General features: G+C 32.5%; 1 protein-coding gene across 1 annotated transcript; it reads left to right on the forward strand.

The window, feature by feature from the left end:
- The first annotated feature begins 6,732 nt into the window (after positions 1-6,732).
- On the forward strand, positions 6,733-13,901 carry LOC135206348 (uncharacterized). The gene is made up of 3 exons (XM_064237768.1): positions 6,733-6,885; positions 10,793-10,838; positions 13,705-13,901. Exons 1-3 carry the CDS (start codon positions 6,733-6,735, stop codon positions 13,899-13,901), a joined length of 396 nt encoding a protein of 131 aa, XP_064093838.1.
- The last annotated feature ends 1,200 nt before the right edge of the window (positions 13,902-15,101 follow it).

Consider the following 15,101-nt stretch of genomic DNA (forward strand, 5'->3'; position numbering starts at 1 on the left):
CACTCTTAAAATAAAATCATCCTGAAAATCTCTTGAAAATAACATAAAATCGCTTGAAAATCCTTTGAAAACCTCATGGAAGCTTTGTAGAACATAAAAGATTTTATGAAACCTATTAAAAATATTTCAAATCACTCTTGAAACCTTTTGAAAATTTCATGAAAGCTAGGGAAATCCCTTAAAATCTCTTTAAAATATATAATAAATATCTGAAGATTTCAAAAAAATCTCTTGAAGATTTCAAAAAATCTCTTGATATCTTCAATAGTGATTTGAAAGATTTGTAATAGGTTTCATAAAATTTTTTATATTCTACAAAGTTTTCATGAGGGTTTCAAATGATTTTCATGTGATTTTATGTCATTTTCAAGAGATTTTCAAGATGTTTTCAAATTTTTATTATTTTAAAAGGGTCATAATATTTTCGAAATAATTTCAATGTATTTCAAAGAGATATTTCAGGCATTCCCTAAGCTTTTTTGAGATTTTTAACAGAATTTCAAGAATTTTCGTAAGATATCGAGATTTTAAAGGGTTTCAGGAGAGTTTTGGAAGATTTTCAATAGGTTACCTGGGATTTACGAGATTTTTGAAAGCCTCTAACAATTCTTCAATAAATTGTTTTGATTGACTTATTCACATTTTCAATAGGTTTTCGAGAGATTTTTAAGATTTCAAGAGCTTTCATGATATTTTCAAAATATTTTCAATATATTTTCAAGAGATTCTCAAGGGATTTCACTAATTGTTATGAGATTTTAAACGGGTTTCATAATTTTTTTTATTGATTTTCAATAGGTTTCATTAGATTTTCAATATTCTTCAAAGCTTACATAAGGATTTCAAATGATTTTCAAGAGATATTTTGACATTTTCAGAATAATTTCAAGGGGTTTTCTAATGATTTTTAAGATTTCAAGAAGTCTCATGATATTTTGAAGATATTTCCAATACATTTTTATGAAATTTTTAACGATTTCACTGGATTTCATGAAATTTTTTAGGGAATTTCATGAATTTTCTCTAGATTTTCAAAGGTTTTCAATATATCTTTCAATATTCTTCAAAGCTTCCATGAGGTTTTCAAATGATTTTCCAGTGAATTTATGACATTTTCAAGATATTTTCAAGAGGTTTTAAAATGATTTTTAAGATTTCAAGTAGTCCTTATGATATTTTGAAAATATTTTCAATATATTTCCAATAGATTTTAAAGGGATTTCAGTAGTTTCATTATATATCCAAAAGAGTTTTGAAAGCTTTTCTAAAGATTTCATGATTTTAAATTTTATTCAAAGCTTCCATGAGTTTTCAAAGTTTTTTCATGTGTCTTTACGATATTTTCAAGAGGTTTGCAAACGATTTTTAAGATTCCAAGAGGTCTCATGATATTATCAAAATATTTCCAATATATTTTCAAGTTATTTTTAAGGGATTTCACTACTTTCATTAAATTTTCAAAAGGTTTCAAGAGAGTTTTGAAAGATTTTCATAAGATTTCTTGAGATTTTCAATTTTATTCAAATCTTCCATGAGGTTGTCAGAAGTTTTTGAAGTGACTATGACATTTTCAAGAGGTTTTCAATCGCTTCTTAAGATATCAAGAAGTCTCATGATATTTTCAAAATATTTTCAATATATTTTAAAGAGAATTTTAAGGGATTTCACTAGTATCATGAGAGTTTCAAAAGTTTTGAAGAGTGTTTGGAAAGATTTTGAAAAGGTTTCATTAGATTTTCAATTTTCTTCAAAGTTGCCATTGGGTTTTAAAATGATTTTCTAGTGTTTGTATGGCATTTTCAAGCGGTTTTCAAAGGATTTGTAAAATTTCAAGAAGTCTAATGATATTTTCAAGATATTTTCAATGTATTTCAAGAATTTTGAAAGATATTCGAAAGGTTCATGAGATTTTTTTATATTCTTAAAAGCTTCCATCAGGTTTACTAATTATTTTCAAAGTATTTTACAGCATTTTCAAGATGTTTTCAAAGCATTTTATGGTTTCAAGATATCTTATGATATCTTCAAGATATTTACAATATATTTTCAAGGATTCTAATGGATTTCATTAGACTGATGTAACGATAGCTATAAGAAATAATAAAAGATGGGGGAGCGTCAAATAACGAGAAATAGAAATGGAAAATAACGAGAAATAGAAAGAAAGAGAGAGAGCGAGAGAGAGAGAGAGAGACAGAGAGAGTTAAGCTTTGGCCATAACACCTTTGCAATTCAAATCTTAAGACCGCCATAGAATCCTGGAAGAGGAGGAATTAACATGTTAATACCCCACCTAAAAGGGATATGGGGAAAGATAAGGAAAGTTCCGCTCCACGAATCAAGAATTCCAGTTGGGGCGGTAAACTAGAACCTACACCGCCTCAGGAGGTTGGGCCGAATTCGATCCAGGGGATGGCTGAATTTCAGAACGCCAGAAGAAGACAGAGGGGACCGTCCGCCATCGTACAGTAAAGAAGCAAGCATTTTGCCAGTGGTCCTAACCAGATTCTCAATTTATAAACTTTGTAGTTGTAACTTCTATTCCTTGCAATAGTAAAGAAAGAAACTCTGCCATTCGTCTTATTCAAACTTTTCCTGAGAGACTAAAGATTATTAATTAATGTTACTAATCCAAAACTAACATTAAGAAGAAGCATAAAGTCATTATTAAGAAGAAAGAAGCAGGTAAGAGAACATACACTCGAAACACTCTACAGAGGCGTACATATTTGGTGCCAGCAGTGGTGGGATCAGGAGACGTAACGTCAGTGAAGATAATTAAATAAATATACATTTCGAGTTACAACATTGATCCCAATCGACAAACAGAGCTTAAAATTAATAACAAAGCAAAGAATAATAGTGACTGATAAAATCCTGCTTGAAGACGTCATGGAAATTAAGTGCAATCATCAACTTTATACAACAGCGAGAGCATTTTTTTGTTTTTTTTCCTTGAAGAAAAGAAACAACGAGACATGGCGTGTTATGAAACGAAGGCTAACAAGAGCGTGATGAAGACAACGTCATCGAGCCGAGACGCGGAACTGCAGCAGCCGACAAGAACTCTAACAGATTTTTATAAATAATCTGTTAAAAAAACGGACTAGTGCATTGCAAATGAACGAAAAACATTCCCATTAAAGAATCAACGTTACTGAAGAATTTTCGGCAAGGGCGAATCTTTGCCGAACAACCAAACGAAAAACATCATCACTCAAGATTGATTTTAAACACAATAGGTGAATTTGAGTGCCAATAATGAAGGAAGTAGATCGGAATCAAGTAAAAGAACGACAATATCATACATAAATGTGATGAAGTTGATTTGTTTTATTCTCTCTATAAGAATGTGTGAAAACATTGCGTATTCTTTCTCTTAGAAAATATGAAACTTTTTAAATTTTCTCTCAATAAGGGTATAACGATTTTTTTTTATATTTCTTTTATGTTAGATAGCTAGGAAGTCTTAGTATTTTTTTTACACTTGGTTGGTGATATATTGTTTTGAATTCTAATATATTTGTGTCCCATTTATTTCAATAATTTCTTTTAACAGGTTGTGCACTTTGAGTTCAAATTAACGAATTTTTTTTATATATACTGTTATACATTTGAATTAACAGTGCATGGGAATTTTTTTGAGGTACTGTTATGCATTGTGAACCATACATATAATTTTTCTTGGAATATTATGTTTGTGTATCATTTTATTTGAATAAATTTTGGTGATACTTTTGTGCCCAATTTCACATATGATTTTTTATGCTGTTGTATGATGATGAGTTGCATATGTGATTTTTTTTTTTTTTTTTTTTTTTTTATTTTTTTTTTTTTTTTTTTTTTTTTGGTGGGAAATGCATAAAGACTTTAACGAATTACTCGACACTGTCAAAGATAGCTCATACAATTTAAGAACAACACCAGACAGATGCAGTAGAATCCCAGTTCCTATTTCGCAAACCGTGGTGATTCAGGGAAATATTAACCCTAATAACACATATAACGATAATCATAACAGTGCCAATGATACTAATAATATAACTACTAATAGAACACAAGCCACATGTCTCTGTGGACAAGTTGAAGCTTCCCATCCAGACAAAAGTAAGCTAGAATTATATATACTTAATCATTGGTTAGCTGATGCTGACAGTCGCATAACTTCAGGGGAATAACAGATGAAAGAGCTAAAATAAATGAAGCCTTGCTTCTCCTTAGTTCAGAACACGGTGATGCACATGAAACTTTGAATTCTGGTAGTTTCAGGAAATTAACTAAATATGATGAATTCAAAACAATTTGTTTGACGCTCTGGGAACCCGTGAGTAAAGATGAATTCATGTCAGAGCTCTACGCATTTGTTGGAAATGCCATAGACAAAATAACAGAAGACTTGAAGACCACAAACATCACCATTGGAGATAAGACACAGTTTGGTGATGATGAAAGGGAGTTAGTTAATGTAAGATATGTCTTAAACTAATTGGCATATGGAACCATATAAAATGCTCTAGGAGAAAATGAAAAGAAGGCTTTTCGGAAAATTAAAATTTATCCCAAGAGTAATAGCCTTCAAACATTAAAAACAATGAAGCAAGAAATACAGAGGACAGTGATAGATTTTTCCAAGGAATTTGTAAGGGTAATGGAAAAAGAAAGTGAAAGAAAAGGCAGGAATAATAATCCTTCACATAATGCCAGACAAGTCGGGAATAGATCCACTCCTTTTCAAGAGAGGTATACCCAAAATCACAAAGGAAAACGTGGAATCCTAACCAGAAAAAAGACAGAATTATTCAAGGAATGGTCCACCCATGACATATAAACCTGTTCAATCTTAAAACACCAAATAACTCAAGTCAAGGGAAACTATTCTGCTCAAGGAGCAAGACCAAAGGCACGCATGTGAAAATTGTGGGTATACAAATCATTCCACTAATGAATGCAGAAAGCCTAGCAGCTGTGCAATTTGCAAGAAGGTTGGGCATTTAACCAAAAGCTGTTGGTTCAATAATAAGGGAACCAATAAGGAAGTAGTAGAAATAAGTAACAGTCGCCCTAAACCAAATAACTCTTCAAGTCAGTGACAATTAGCCCCTTCACAGAAGAAAGAAAATAATTCCCTTCAAGATGATAGAAGAGAAAAAGAAGAAATGGCTAGTATGGAAAATGAAGGTTCATCCGCATTTTCCTACAAATATAGCAAAGGAGTAGTATTCTCTATGAAAGAAGAAGAAATAAACAGAAAGGATATGCCTATTGTGTAGATTCCAATAAGTGGAAAGACATGTACTGTACTAATAGATTCAGGCAGTACAGTGAATATAATAGATAAATCAATTTTAATCAGATATCTAGGCATTTCAGAAAATGATTCAGAGTCAAAATAAGGTCATAAAGGGAATAGCTGGTAAACAAATTAGAAGTCTAGGAAAAGTGAACTTGGAAATAGACATTTTCTCACACAAATTTGTCGAAAGTTTTCTAGTTCTAGATGACAGATTTTTTCCCGCACAAGTATTATTCTCATTTAATCTAATGACAAGATGCGGTATAATACTAGACAGCAGTGAAGGAAAGATTAGCCTGAAACAGGATAATCAGAAGAGCGTATGTTTTGCGCTTAACGAAGAAAAGCCTCACCCAAATCTGATTAATTTGTCTGAGACAGTTTCGACAAGCGAGATAGACATACGGAAAAGGCAAGATAAAATAGAAACAGATAGAAAAGAGAAATTCCTACCGTTACAGAATACAGAATCAATGAAATGTGCACATATAGATGATATATACTCAGAAACGAGAAATTACTCAGATATAAATAATGGTGATCACCGAAACTCTGAATATAACTGTAGCAATGTAGTATTGAGTAACGAGAATAAAGGGAAAATAATAAATGAAGTATTGCTATTAAATGAAATAAAGATATCAGATATAAATAGTATAATAGAAGTAACAGAAGAAACCACTGAAAATGCAGAACTTTGTTATTTTTCAGACATAAAAGATGCAGAGCTATGTTGCGTTAGCACAGGTAACGATAATAAAGTACAATTTATACTCAATAGAGCTGTAACTTTAAATCTAAAATGCTTAACAAAATATATATTTAAGAGCAAAAGAGAATGTAAGGGCTAAAGATGTTCGATTGTTGAACGATTAATTGCCAGATTTTGTCAGAATGGATAATTCACTAGTCCACATGAATGGTGATAATTGTGAAGCTTATGTCCAAAACTATTCGGATAACAAACTAACACTATACACAGGCACTGAGTTTTGCATAGGAATACCTATTAACAATCCTTTACTAACAGTAGAAGAAAAAGCATTTTTCTCTATAAATGGCCAAAACTCTCAAATAAATCAGGAAGTAAATAAAACAGATTTTCCAGAAAATATAAACAAGCTAATTCAGGTGCGAGAGAAATATAGAAATGTAATAGCTGTAGAAGGAGATAAACTAGGAAGACCTAATGTCCTACAACATAAGTTTTTGTTAGATGATGGAGCCAAGCCATTTTATATTCCTAATTACAGATTACCAATAAACCAAAGACCCATAGTTGATAATTTGATAGAGGAAATGAAAAGAGATGGAGTAATAATTCCTTCTAAACCTCCATATAATTCTCCATTGTTGCTTGTTCCAAAGAAAGATGCAGTTGGAGACTTGTAATAGACTATAGAAAATTAAACTCTAACACAGTTCCAGATAAAATGCCGATGCCGGTATTACAAGATATGTTAGCACAATTAGGAGCGGCCAAAATATTTTCATCCTTAGATCTACTTAGTGGGTATTGTCAAGTACCTCTAGATGATGAATCCAAGCAATTCACGGCCTTCAGCACACATAAAGAACATTTACAGTTTGAAGTAATGCCATTTGGACTCACATCAGCTTCTTTAACGTTTGATAAATTAATATCTAAAATTCTAGGAGACATAGAAAATGTTGCAGTATATTTAGACGATGTAATCATTTTTAGTAAAGATTTAGAAAGCCATCTCAAAACATTACAATTGGTCTTAGAAAGATTAAGAATGTCAGGACTAAAAATTAAATTAAAGAAATTTCAGTTCTTAATTAAGTGATTAGAATACTTGGGTCATGTAATTAGTGAAGACGGACTGTGCATGCAAGCAGGTAAAGTAAAGGCAATAATTGATTATACAGCTCCCACTAATTTGAAAGCATTAAGGAGATTCCTTGGAGTGGTTGGATACCATAGACCATTTATAAAAGGATTTACACTATCGCCAAACCTTTGACAGAATTAACCAAAAAGGATATTAAATATGAATGGCAGAATGAACAAGAAACCGCCTTTCAAACATTGAAGAGAAAAATTACCAGGAACCCTGTTTTGGTCTTCCCAGATTTTTCAAAAGATCTTTATTTAGCTTTTTACAAAAGGCCAAAACTCGAATGACGGCAGTATACTATGTCAGCAGATTTTTAAACCTAGCAGAAAAACATTATAGTACAACCGAAAGAGAGTGTTTAGCTTTATTTTGGGATTTAAAGAAATTTAGACATACTTTTAGGTCATAAAGTTAATGTGCTTACTAATGACAAACCCATTTGTTATTTGTTTAAAAAGAGAACTTTCACTAACATCATGAAGTTCAATAGATAGTTCCTTAGTGTATTAGAGTTTGCTCCAGAGTTCAGACATATTCCAGGGAAACTTAACCCTTGGCAGATGCATTATCCAGATCTCAAGAAGAAACAGAAAATGCATTACAATTAATACCTTTTGTTTTAATTGTCAAGCGGTAGATTTAGATTTAGAAAGAGTGAAAATACAAAGAAAAAGAGCCAGAAATCAGACAAATAGTAGGGCAGTTACTAATAGATGAATCCTTAAAACCTGATTTTCAGTTAATAAATGGTTTGTTGTATAAAATACCGACAGAGAAAAATGGTTGTTCTCGACTATATATCCCAAAATTACTAACCAGATAAGTTTTAGAACTAACACACTCATATAAGTTGGCAGTACATCCAGGAATTAAAAAGACAACTAGAATCATAACCAGAAATTTTTTTTTCTACATTGTAGTGAAGATGCTAAGAACTTTGTACAAAATTGCGTAGTTTGTAGCCAACACAGAGGTAACGTATATACAAAAGCTCCACTTGAAAAATATCAATCAGAATTAAATCCATTTAAAGTAGTAACATTGACTTTTTGGGTCATTTTCAACAACTATTCGAGGAAACAAATAAACATTAGTCTTCTTAGACTATCTAACTAGATATGTAGAAATCATACCTGTAAGAAGCAGCTGTAAGATTCAGCTACAGTAGCCGAAGCACTTAAATCTAGAATTATAACCAGACATTCATATCCACAAGTTCTTCTCTCTGATAATGCTGCTGAATTTACTAGTGATCCTGTAAAGAAAATATGTGAATTTTATGAAATAAAGAAATGTCAAATAACAGCTTATAAACCCAGTTCAAATGGAGCAGTAGAACGAACTAATCGTAAAATAAAGGATATCCTAAAAACTTCAGTAAAACCAAATACAAAAGATTGGGACTTAGCTCTTGAAGCCATACAGCTCTTGAAGACGTACAGTTCACATTGAATAATGAGACGGTAGGAGAATCTCAACATTATTTGCTATATGGCTATCAGAATAGAATGCCAAATACGTTGTTGGATGATGCAACACCACCCAGACATACTTATAACTATGATGACTATGATGTTGCATGGAAAACCAGACGTACTTACGAGACTATCATGCAGACAAGAGCTAGACTAATAGACGTATATAAGATTCAAGAAAAACACTATAACAAAAATACCACTAAACCAGACATTACAGTGGGTACTCAAATTTATGTTCAGAATCATGTACCAGAAGGTCCAAATTAAAAGTTTCTTCCGAATTCACTGGGCCATATAGAGTAATAGAAGTGTTAAAATTAAATAGATATAGGGTAATAAATGAAAGTGATCTAAAGGAAAAGGTAGTTCACTGGAATCATGTAAAGGCAGTGAAAACAGATACATGGTCTACCAAAGATATAGATACCATAAGGAATAGACAATCCAATTACAAAAAGTTATGATCTAAGAAACAGAAAGAGGTAGAAATGTGTTTGTACCTATATGTAAATAGTGTTGGACTGGAAATATCATAGCTATGCTGTATATAACGTAATTTGTGTGTCTATATATAAGGAAAATCTGATCAAGTCTAATTTTTGCAGAGGCAAACATGGGGCTCATCATAGCACTAGTTTTAACTGGACTCATCTCTTCAGAGGTAGAGATAAGAAAAAGTGCCCAGTTAAAAAGACATGGAGAAGTCAAAATGATCTAGGATCTTGGAATAGTTAGTATAGATATTTCCACAGTGATCAAACGTGAAAGTGAACTAAGAGAAATCCAAAATGGTATTAAAGCAATCCTACAAAAGGGTGATAGTAACAGTGACATGTCATTACTGGAAAAGTTAAGCATGAACATAGATATCACACTGAGAACAAGGTCCAAACGATCCCTCTCACCCTTCATTGGAACTGCTCTAAATCAGTTGTTTGGAGTTGCTACCGAAGCAAATGCAGAACAAGAAAAGGAAAGAATAGACAGACTAGAAAGGTGGGCAGCCGCGAGGGGTTCAGTGATAAATAAAGTGATTGTCTCTCTCAATCAAAATGCAGAACAAATAGAAAAATTGAAAGTCTTCATCAATCAAGTCAATCAGAATGTAACAAAAGAACAGTTTTTAAATACTTTTGCTCTCTTACTTGCTTACAAAGGTATTTTGAGCCCAACAGTAATCACCCCCAAATAATTAGAAGACATTATTAAGTTTTATATAATTGAGAAGCATTGCACACCTTTAGTAGAAGATATTTTTATGTACTATAATTTGATAAGTGCCAAAGTAATCCATGACAGAATTATTTTAGTTCTACTTTTCAATACGAAAATTTCAAATGTGCTAGTTTCTGTATATCCCTTTGCTATTTATATTGAAAATCAAATCGTTATTAGAATGGGGCTTAGTACTCATTTTGCATAAGAAGATGGATTAATATTAGCCTTTTTAACTGATAAACAATTCAATGAATGTGTAATTTTGAAGGGAAAAGAGTATATATGTGATACTAATAACTTATATAAATCTACTAAAGCTTTTCCTTGTATTTAAGAGATGGTGTTAAAACAAAATAAAAATAAGAGATGTGTGTACGCATTCATTTAATAAGTCATTTGAAGCAACCATAGTGAATCCACATATTTTTAACATAATTTTTTCAGATATTGTTTTCTGAATATTCATTTCTTATGCTTATGATTTGATGCACTTTTAATTTGATATACTTATGAATTGACATGTCTAACATTTACTTTTTTTTTTTTACAATTTTATTAAACTTATTCTTTCTTCCAGAGTTGGCTGAACAATTTTTATGTGTATTTTCTTGTATTCTTTAATCTTTCGTAATATATCCATTTTTCTTATCTATATATTAAACATGAAGACAATGTTTGATAGGTGACCGAGTGATGCAATGATAGCTATAAGAAATAACAGTAGATAGGGTAGCGTATAAAACACAAGAGAGAGAATAATCAGAGTACAAGTGAAAATAACGAGAAAGAGAAAGAGAATATTGAATTTTGGTGTGTGAGTCAGAATTTGATCAACAAGCCTAGACGTAACAAAACCTTGGCCACAGGATATTGGGCCTAACACCATCGCAATTAAAATCTTAAGACCGCCATAAAATCTTTGACCTGTGACCTCGCACCAGACTTACTCAGCTTCTATTGATATTGAAGCTCCACCTCCAGGAGGAGGTATTACCATTTTAAATTAACCAACTCTGACTGTAATAAGTGGGATTAACAAGTTAACCCCACCTAAATGGGATGAGGGAAAGATAAGGAAAGATCCGCTCCACGAATCAAGAATCCAGTTGGGCAGAGAACTAGAACCTACATCCACTTAGGAGGTTGGGCCGAATTCGATCCAGGGAATTTCAGAACGCCAGAAGAAGAAAGAGAGAGGTCTGGCCACCATCGTAATGGATTCTCAATTTATAAACTTTGTAGTTGTAACTTGTATTCTTTGCAATAGTAAAGAAAGAAACTGCCGTTGGTCTCATTCAAACTTCTCCTGAGAGACTAAAGACTATTAATGTTACTAATCCAGAACTAACATTAAGAAGAAGCGTAAAGTTAAACGTAGAACCAGACTGCAGACCGAATCATCAAGAAGAATGAAGCAGGTAAGAGAACATACACTCGAACACTCTATAGAGGCATAACATTTCTTGAGATTTTCAAAAGGTTTCAAGAGAGATTTGAAAGATTTTCAATAGGTTTCATAAGATTTTTTATATTCTTCAAAGCTTCCATGAGGTTTTCAAATGATTTTCAAGTTATTTTATGACATTTTCAAGAGATTTTCAAGAGGTTTTCAAGGAATTTTTTAGATTTCATGTACACTCATGATAATTTCAAACATTTTCCATATATTTTCAAGAGATTTTAAAGGGATTTCACTAGTTTTTATGAGATTTTCTAGAAATATTTATGGATAGTCATGGCATTTTCAAAGAATCTCTACAAAGATTTTCAATATGTTTCATTAGATTTTCAATATTCTTCAAAGCTATAGTTAGGTTTTCAAATAATTTTCAAGTGTCTTTATGACATTTTCAAGAGGTTTTCTTAAGATTTTTAAGATTTAAAGAAGTCTAATGATATTTTCCAGATAATTACAATATATGTTCAAGAGATTTTAAGGGATTTCACTAGATTACATGAGATTTTGAGATGTTCAAAAATTTTCAGGAGAGTTGAAAGATTTTGTAAGGTTTGTGATTTTTAAAATTCTTGAAAGGTTCCATGATGTGTACATATGATTTTCAAGACATATTACAAAATGGGGATACAATCCACAATGAAGTAAAATCCTCTTGTAGTTTAAAATATATATCTCTAGTAAAGGATTAAAGCTTTCGACCATCAACTGTGGTCTTGTTCACTAAAATTTTAGTGAACAAGACCACAGTTGATGGTCGAAAGCTTTAATCCTTTACTAGAGATATATATTTTAAACTACAAGAGGATTTTACTTCATTGTGGATTGTATCCCCATTTACTTAGAGGTACGACATAGTACCTGGCTTCTGCATATTACAAAATATTCAAAAGATTTTCAGAGGATTTTAAGATTTTAAGAAATATCATGATATTTCCACGATATCTTAATATATTTTCATGAGATTCTAAGAGATTTTACTAGCTTTCTTGAGATTTTCAAAAGGTTTCAAGAAAGATTTGAATGATATTAATAAGTTTCATGAGATTTTTATAATCTTCAAAGATACCATGAGGTTTTCAAATAATTTTCAAGAGATTTTATGACATTTTCAAGAGATTTTCAAGAGGTTTTCAAACAAGTTTTATTATTCTAAGAAGCCTCGTGTTACTTTTAAAATGGTTTCAATATACTCTAAAGATATTTTTCAGGCATTTCCTTAGCCTTTATGGTATTTTTCACAGAATTTTAAGAATTTTCATAAGATATTGATATTTTTAAAGGGTTTCAGGAGAATTTTGAAATATCCTATGAGATCATCACCGACGAAATTGCCTGTGAAATACTCCTATTTATAACGTCCTCTGATTCAGCCCTCATTCGCCACTATTTTTGTAAGTCGTGTTATATTCCACATTCAATTTCGTCAGTAATAATAATAGTAATGATAATAATAATAATAGTAATAATAAATAATAATGATAATATAAAAAGGATAAGTAACATGGACTGAAAGGATAAAGCTACCAGATGGGAATGGCATCAAGCACATAAATGAGACAGGATACAAATACCTGGGAATAATACAAGAAGAGGATTAACCCTGAATAGGTACGATGGGTCGCTCGCAACCTGGGGCATATTTAAAAAAACATGTTATTTCCCATAAATTATCTCCTGGGTCTAATCTGGGTGTGATCGACCTGCAGACGTTGATTCGTCTACAAGCTACAACCATGTACAGACCTGCCTACATCTGCCTCAAGTGCTTCCCCCCTCTCTGAGAATGACTCGGGTCGAGGTCAACCAGCAAAGTTATTATGTACTCTATTCATGTAGGACAGTGTGCATGATAGCTAATTAGTATAGTTTTGTGGTATTGGAAAATGTTCTATTATGCTGTGTGTATCACATGCATGACCTTGGAAGTGGCTGAGATGCCATATATCGCCATATGGTCCATTTCCCTTCGAGTGCCACTTTCTATTTTTTTTTCTTTTATTTGCAAAAAGCAAAGTTATTAGGTAAACGTTATATATTGAACAGTGTTCATGCTAGTATAGTTTTGTTTTATTATTGGAATATGTGGGAGGATGGTGTGTTGTATCGCGTGCATGCCCGGGGCATTGGCTGAGATGCCCTTGTTGCCTTATAAGCCGATTCCGTTCGAGTGCTAAATTTTGTGTTTTTTTGCATAAAACATTTTTAATAACTAAATTTATGTAGGACAGTTTTTATTATATAACTAATTAGTATAGTTTAGTTTTATTATTGGAATATTTGGGAGGATGGTGTGTTTATCATGTGCTTACCAGGGGCATTGGCTGAGATGCCCTTGTTGACATATGGGCCAATTCTGTTTGAGTGCTCATTTCTAATGTTTTGCTTTTTTCTCAGTTATGGCTTCGAAGAGACAGAGACCTCTGGGTGACGATGCTATCAAAGCACTTCTCTTCCAATTTGAGAGTGACTTTGAGGACAACCTGGAGGTTCAGTCTGAAGGTGAGGAAGAGGAATCAGCTGCCATCTTTGTTGAGGAGGAGGACGTGGACGACCCGAATCAGGTACAGGCTGTTGCGTTGGAAGAAGAATAGAAGGAAGATAAAGCTAATCCTCTTGACCTCTCCCTTGCGGATGAGGATGTTGCCGACGGGGGAGGTATCGGGGGTTAGTGGGACTGTTCCCATTGTTGTTACTACAACAACAACGATAACTACAATGGCCACACCTACACCTGGTTCCTCAACCTCTCGGGGAGCTCCTATCCAGCACATAGGACCTGAAATTGTTCAGGCTTGTGATAGGACCAGGTGGCGGAGAAATCCCAATCTTTATGCCGAGGATTGAACCTGGGGGTCCCACCGATGCCACCACTGGGGTGGTAAGAGTGAGCGACATTTTATTGCTCTTTTTTTCTGATCATATGCTAGCAGAGATTGTCTTGCGTTCCAATAATCGACTTGCCCTTTTGAGGAACAATTATCATCATAAGGGAAATGTTGCCATCAGGGACATGGACCTGAGGGAACTGAAGGCATTCATTGGGATCCTGATAATGTCAGCTGTATGATCAGACAATCACACCACAACGAGTGACATGTGGGATCTTCCGGAGGGCAATCCTTTGTACCTTTGTACAATGTGAGAGCATCATTTTGCCCTGATAATGAGAGTGATTCGTTTTGAAAATTATGCCACCAGAGCGGAGCGAGTGAGGACAGATCACCTTGCTCCCTTTAGGATGTATATTTCCACCAAGCCAGCCAAGTAAGTTCACAGATTTACATTTCTTTTTTTTAGTGTAATTACTTTTTTATTTATTTATAATTTTTTCTTTGATGATTATATAATATGTTCTTACAACGATAAGAATAGAAATATGATATTTTGTGTGTTTATAAATATGAAATATATTATTTGGATCTCTCTCTTTCTCTTTATATATATCATACATACATACATACATATATATATATATATATATATATATATATATATATATATATATATATGTATATGTATATATATATATATATATATATATATATATATATATATAAATATATATATATAAATTTCTGTACTATATTTCAGAGACTGTTGTCTCCCTCTTTAGGTAGATGAATGAGGAAAGTTACAGAAAAGGTGGTACTTATACCATGAGATCTATCCACAGGTAAACCAGTTTATATCACTCCCGGTGATAATCTTCCTTTAATCTTCTTAAGTATCGGTTGAATGAATACCTTCTCAATGATATCTGAGTTCCATGCTCCTTTAAAATATTCATTACC

Source organism: Macrobrachium nipponense, chromosome 29 (assembly GCF_015104395.2).
Source record: "Macrobrachium nipponense isolate FS-2020 chromosome 29, ASM1510439v2, whole genome shotgun sequence".
NCBI lineage: Eukaryota > Metazoa > Arthropoda > Malacostraca > Decapoda > Palaemonidae > Macrobrachium > Macrobrachium nipponense.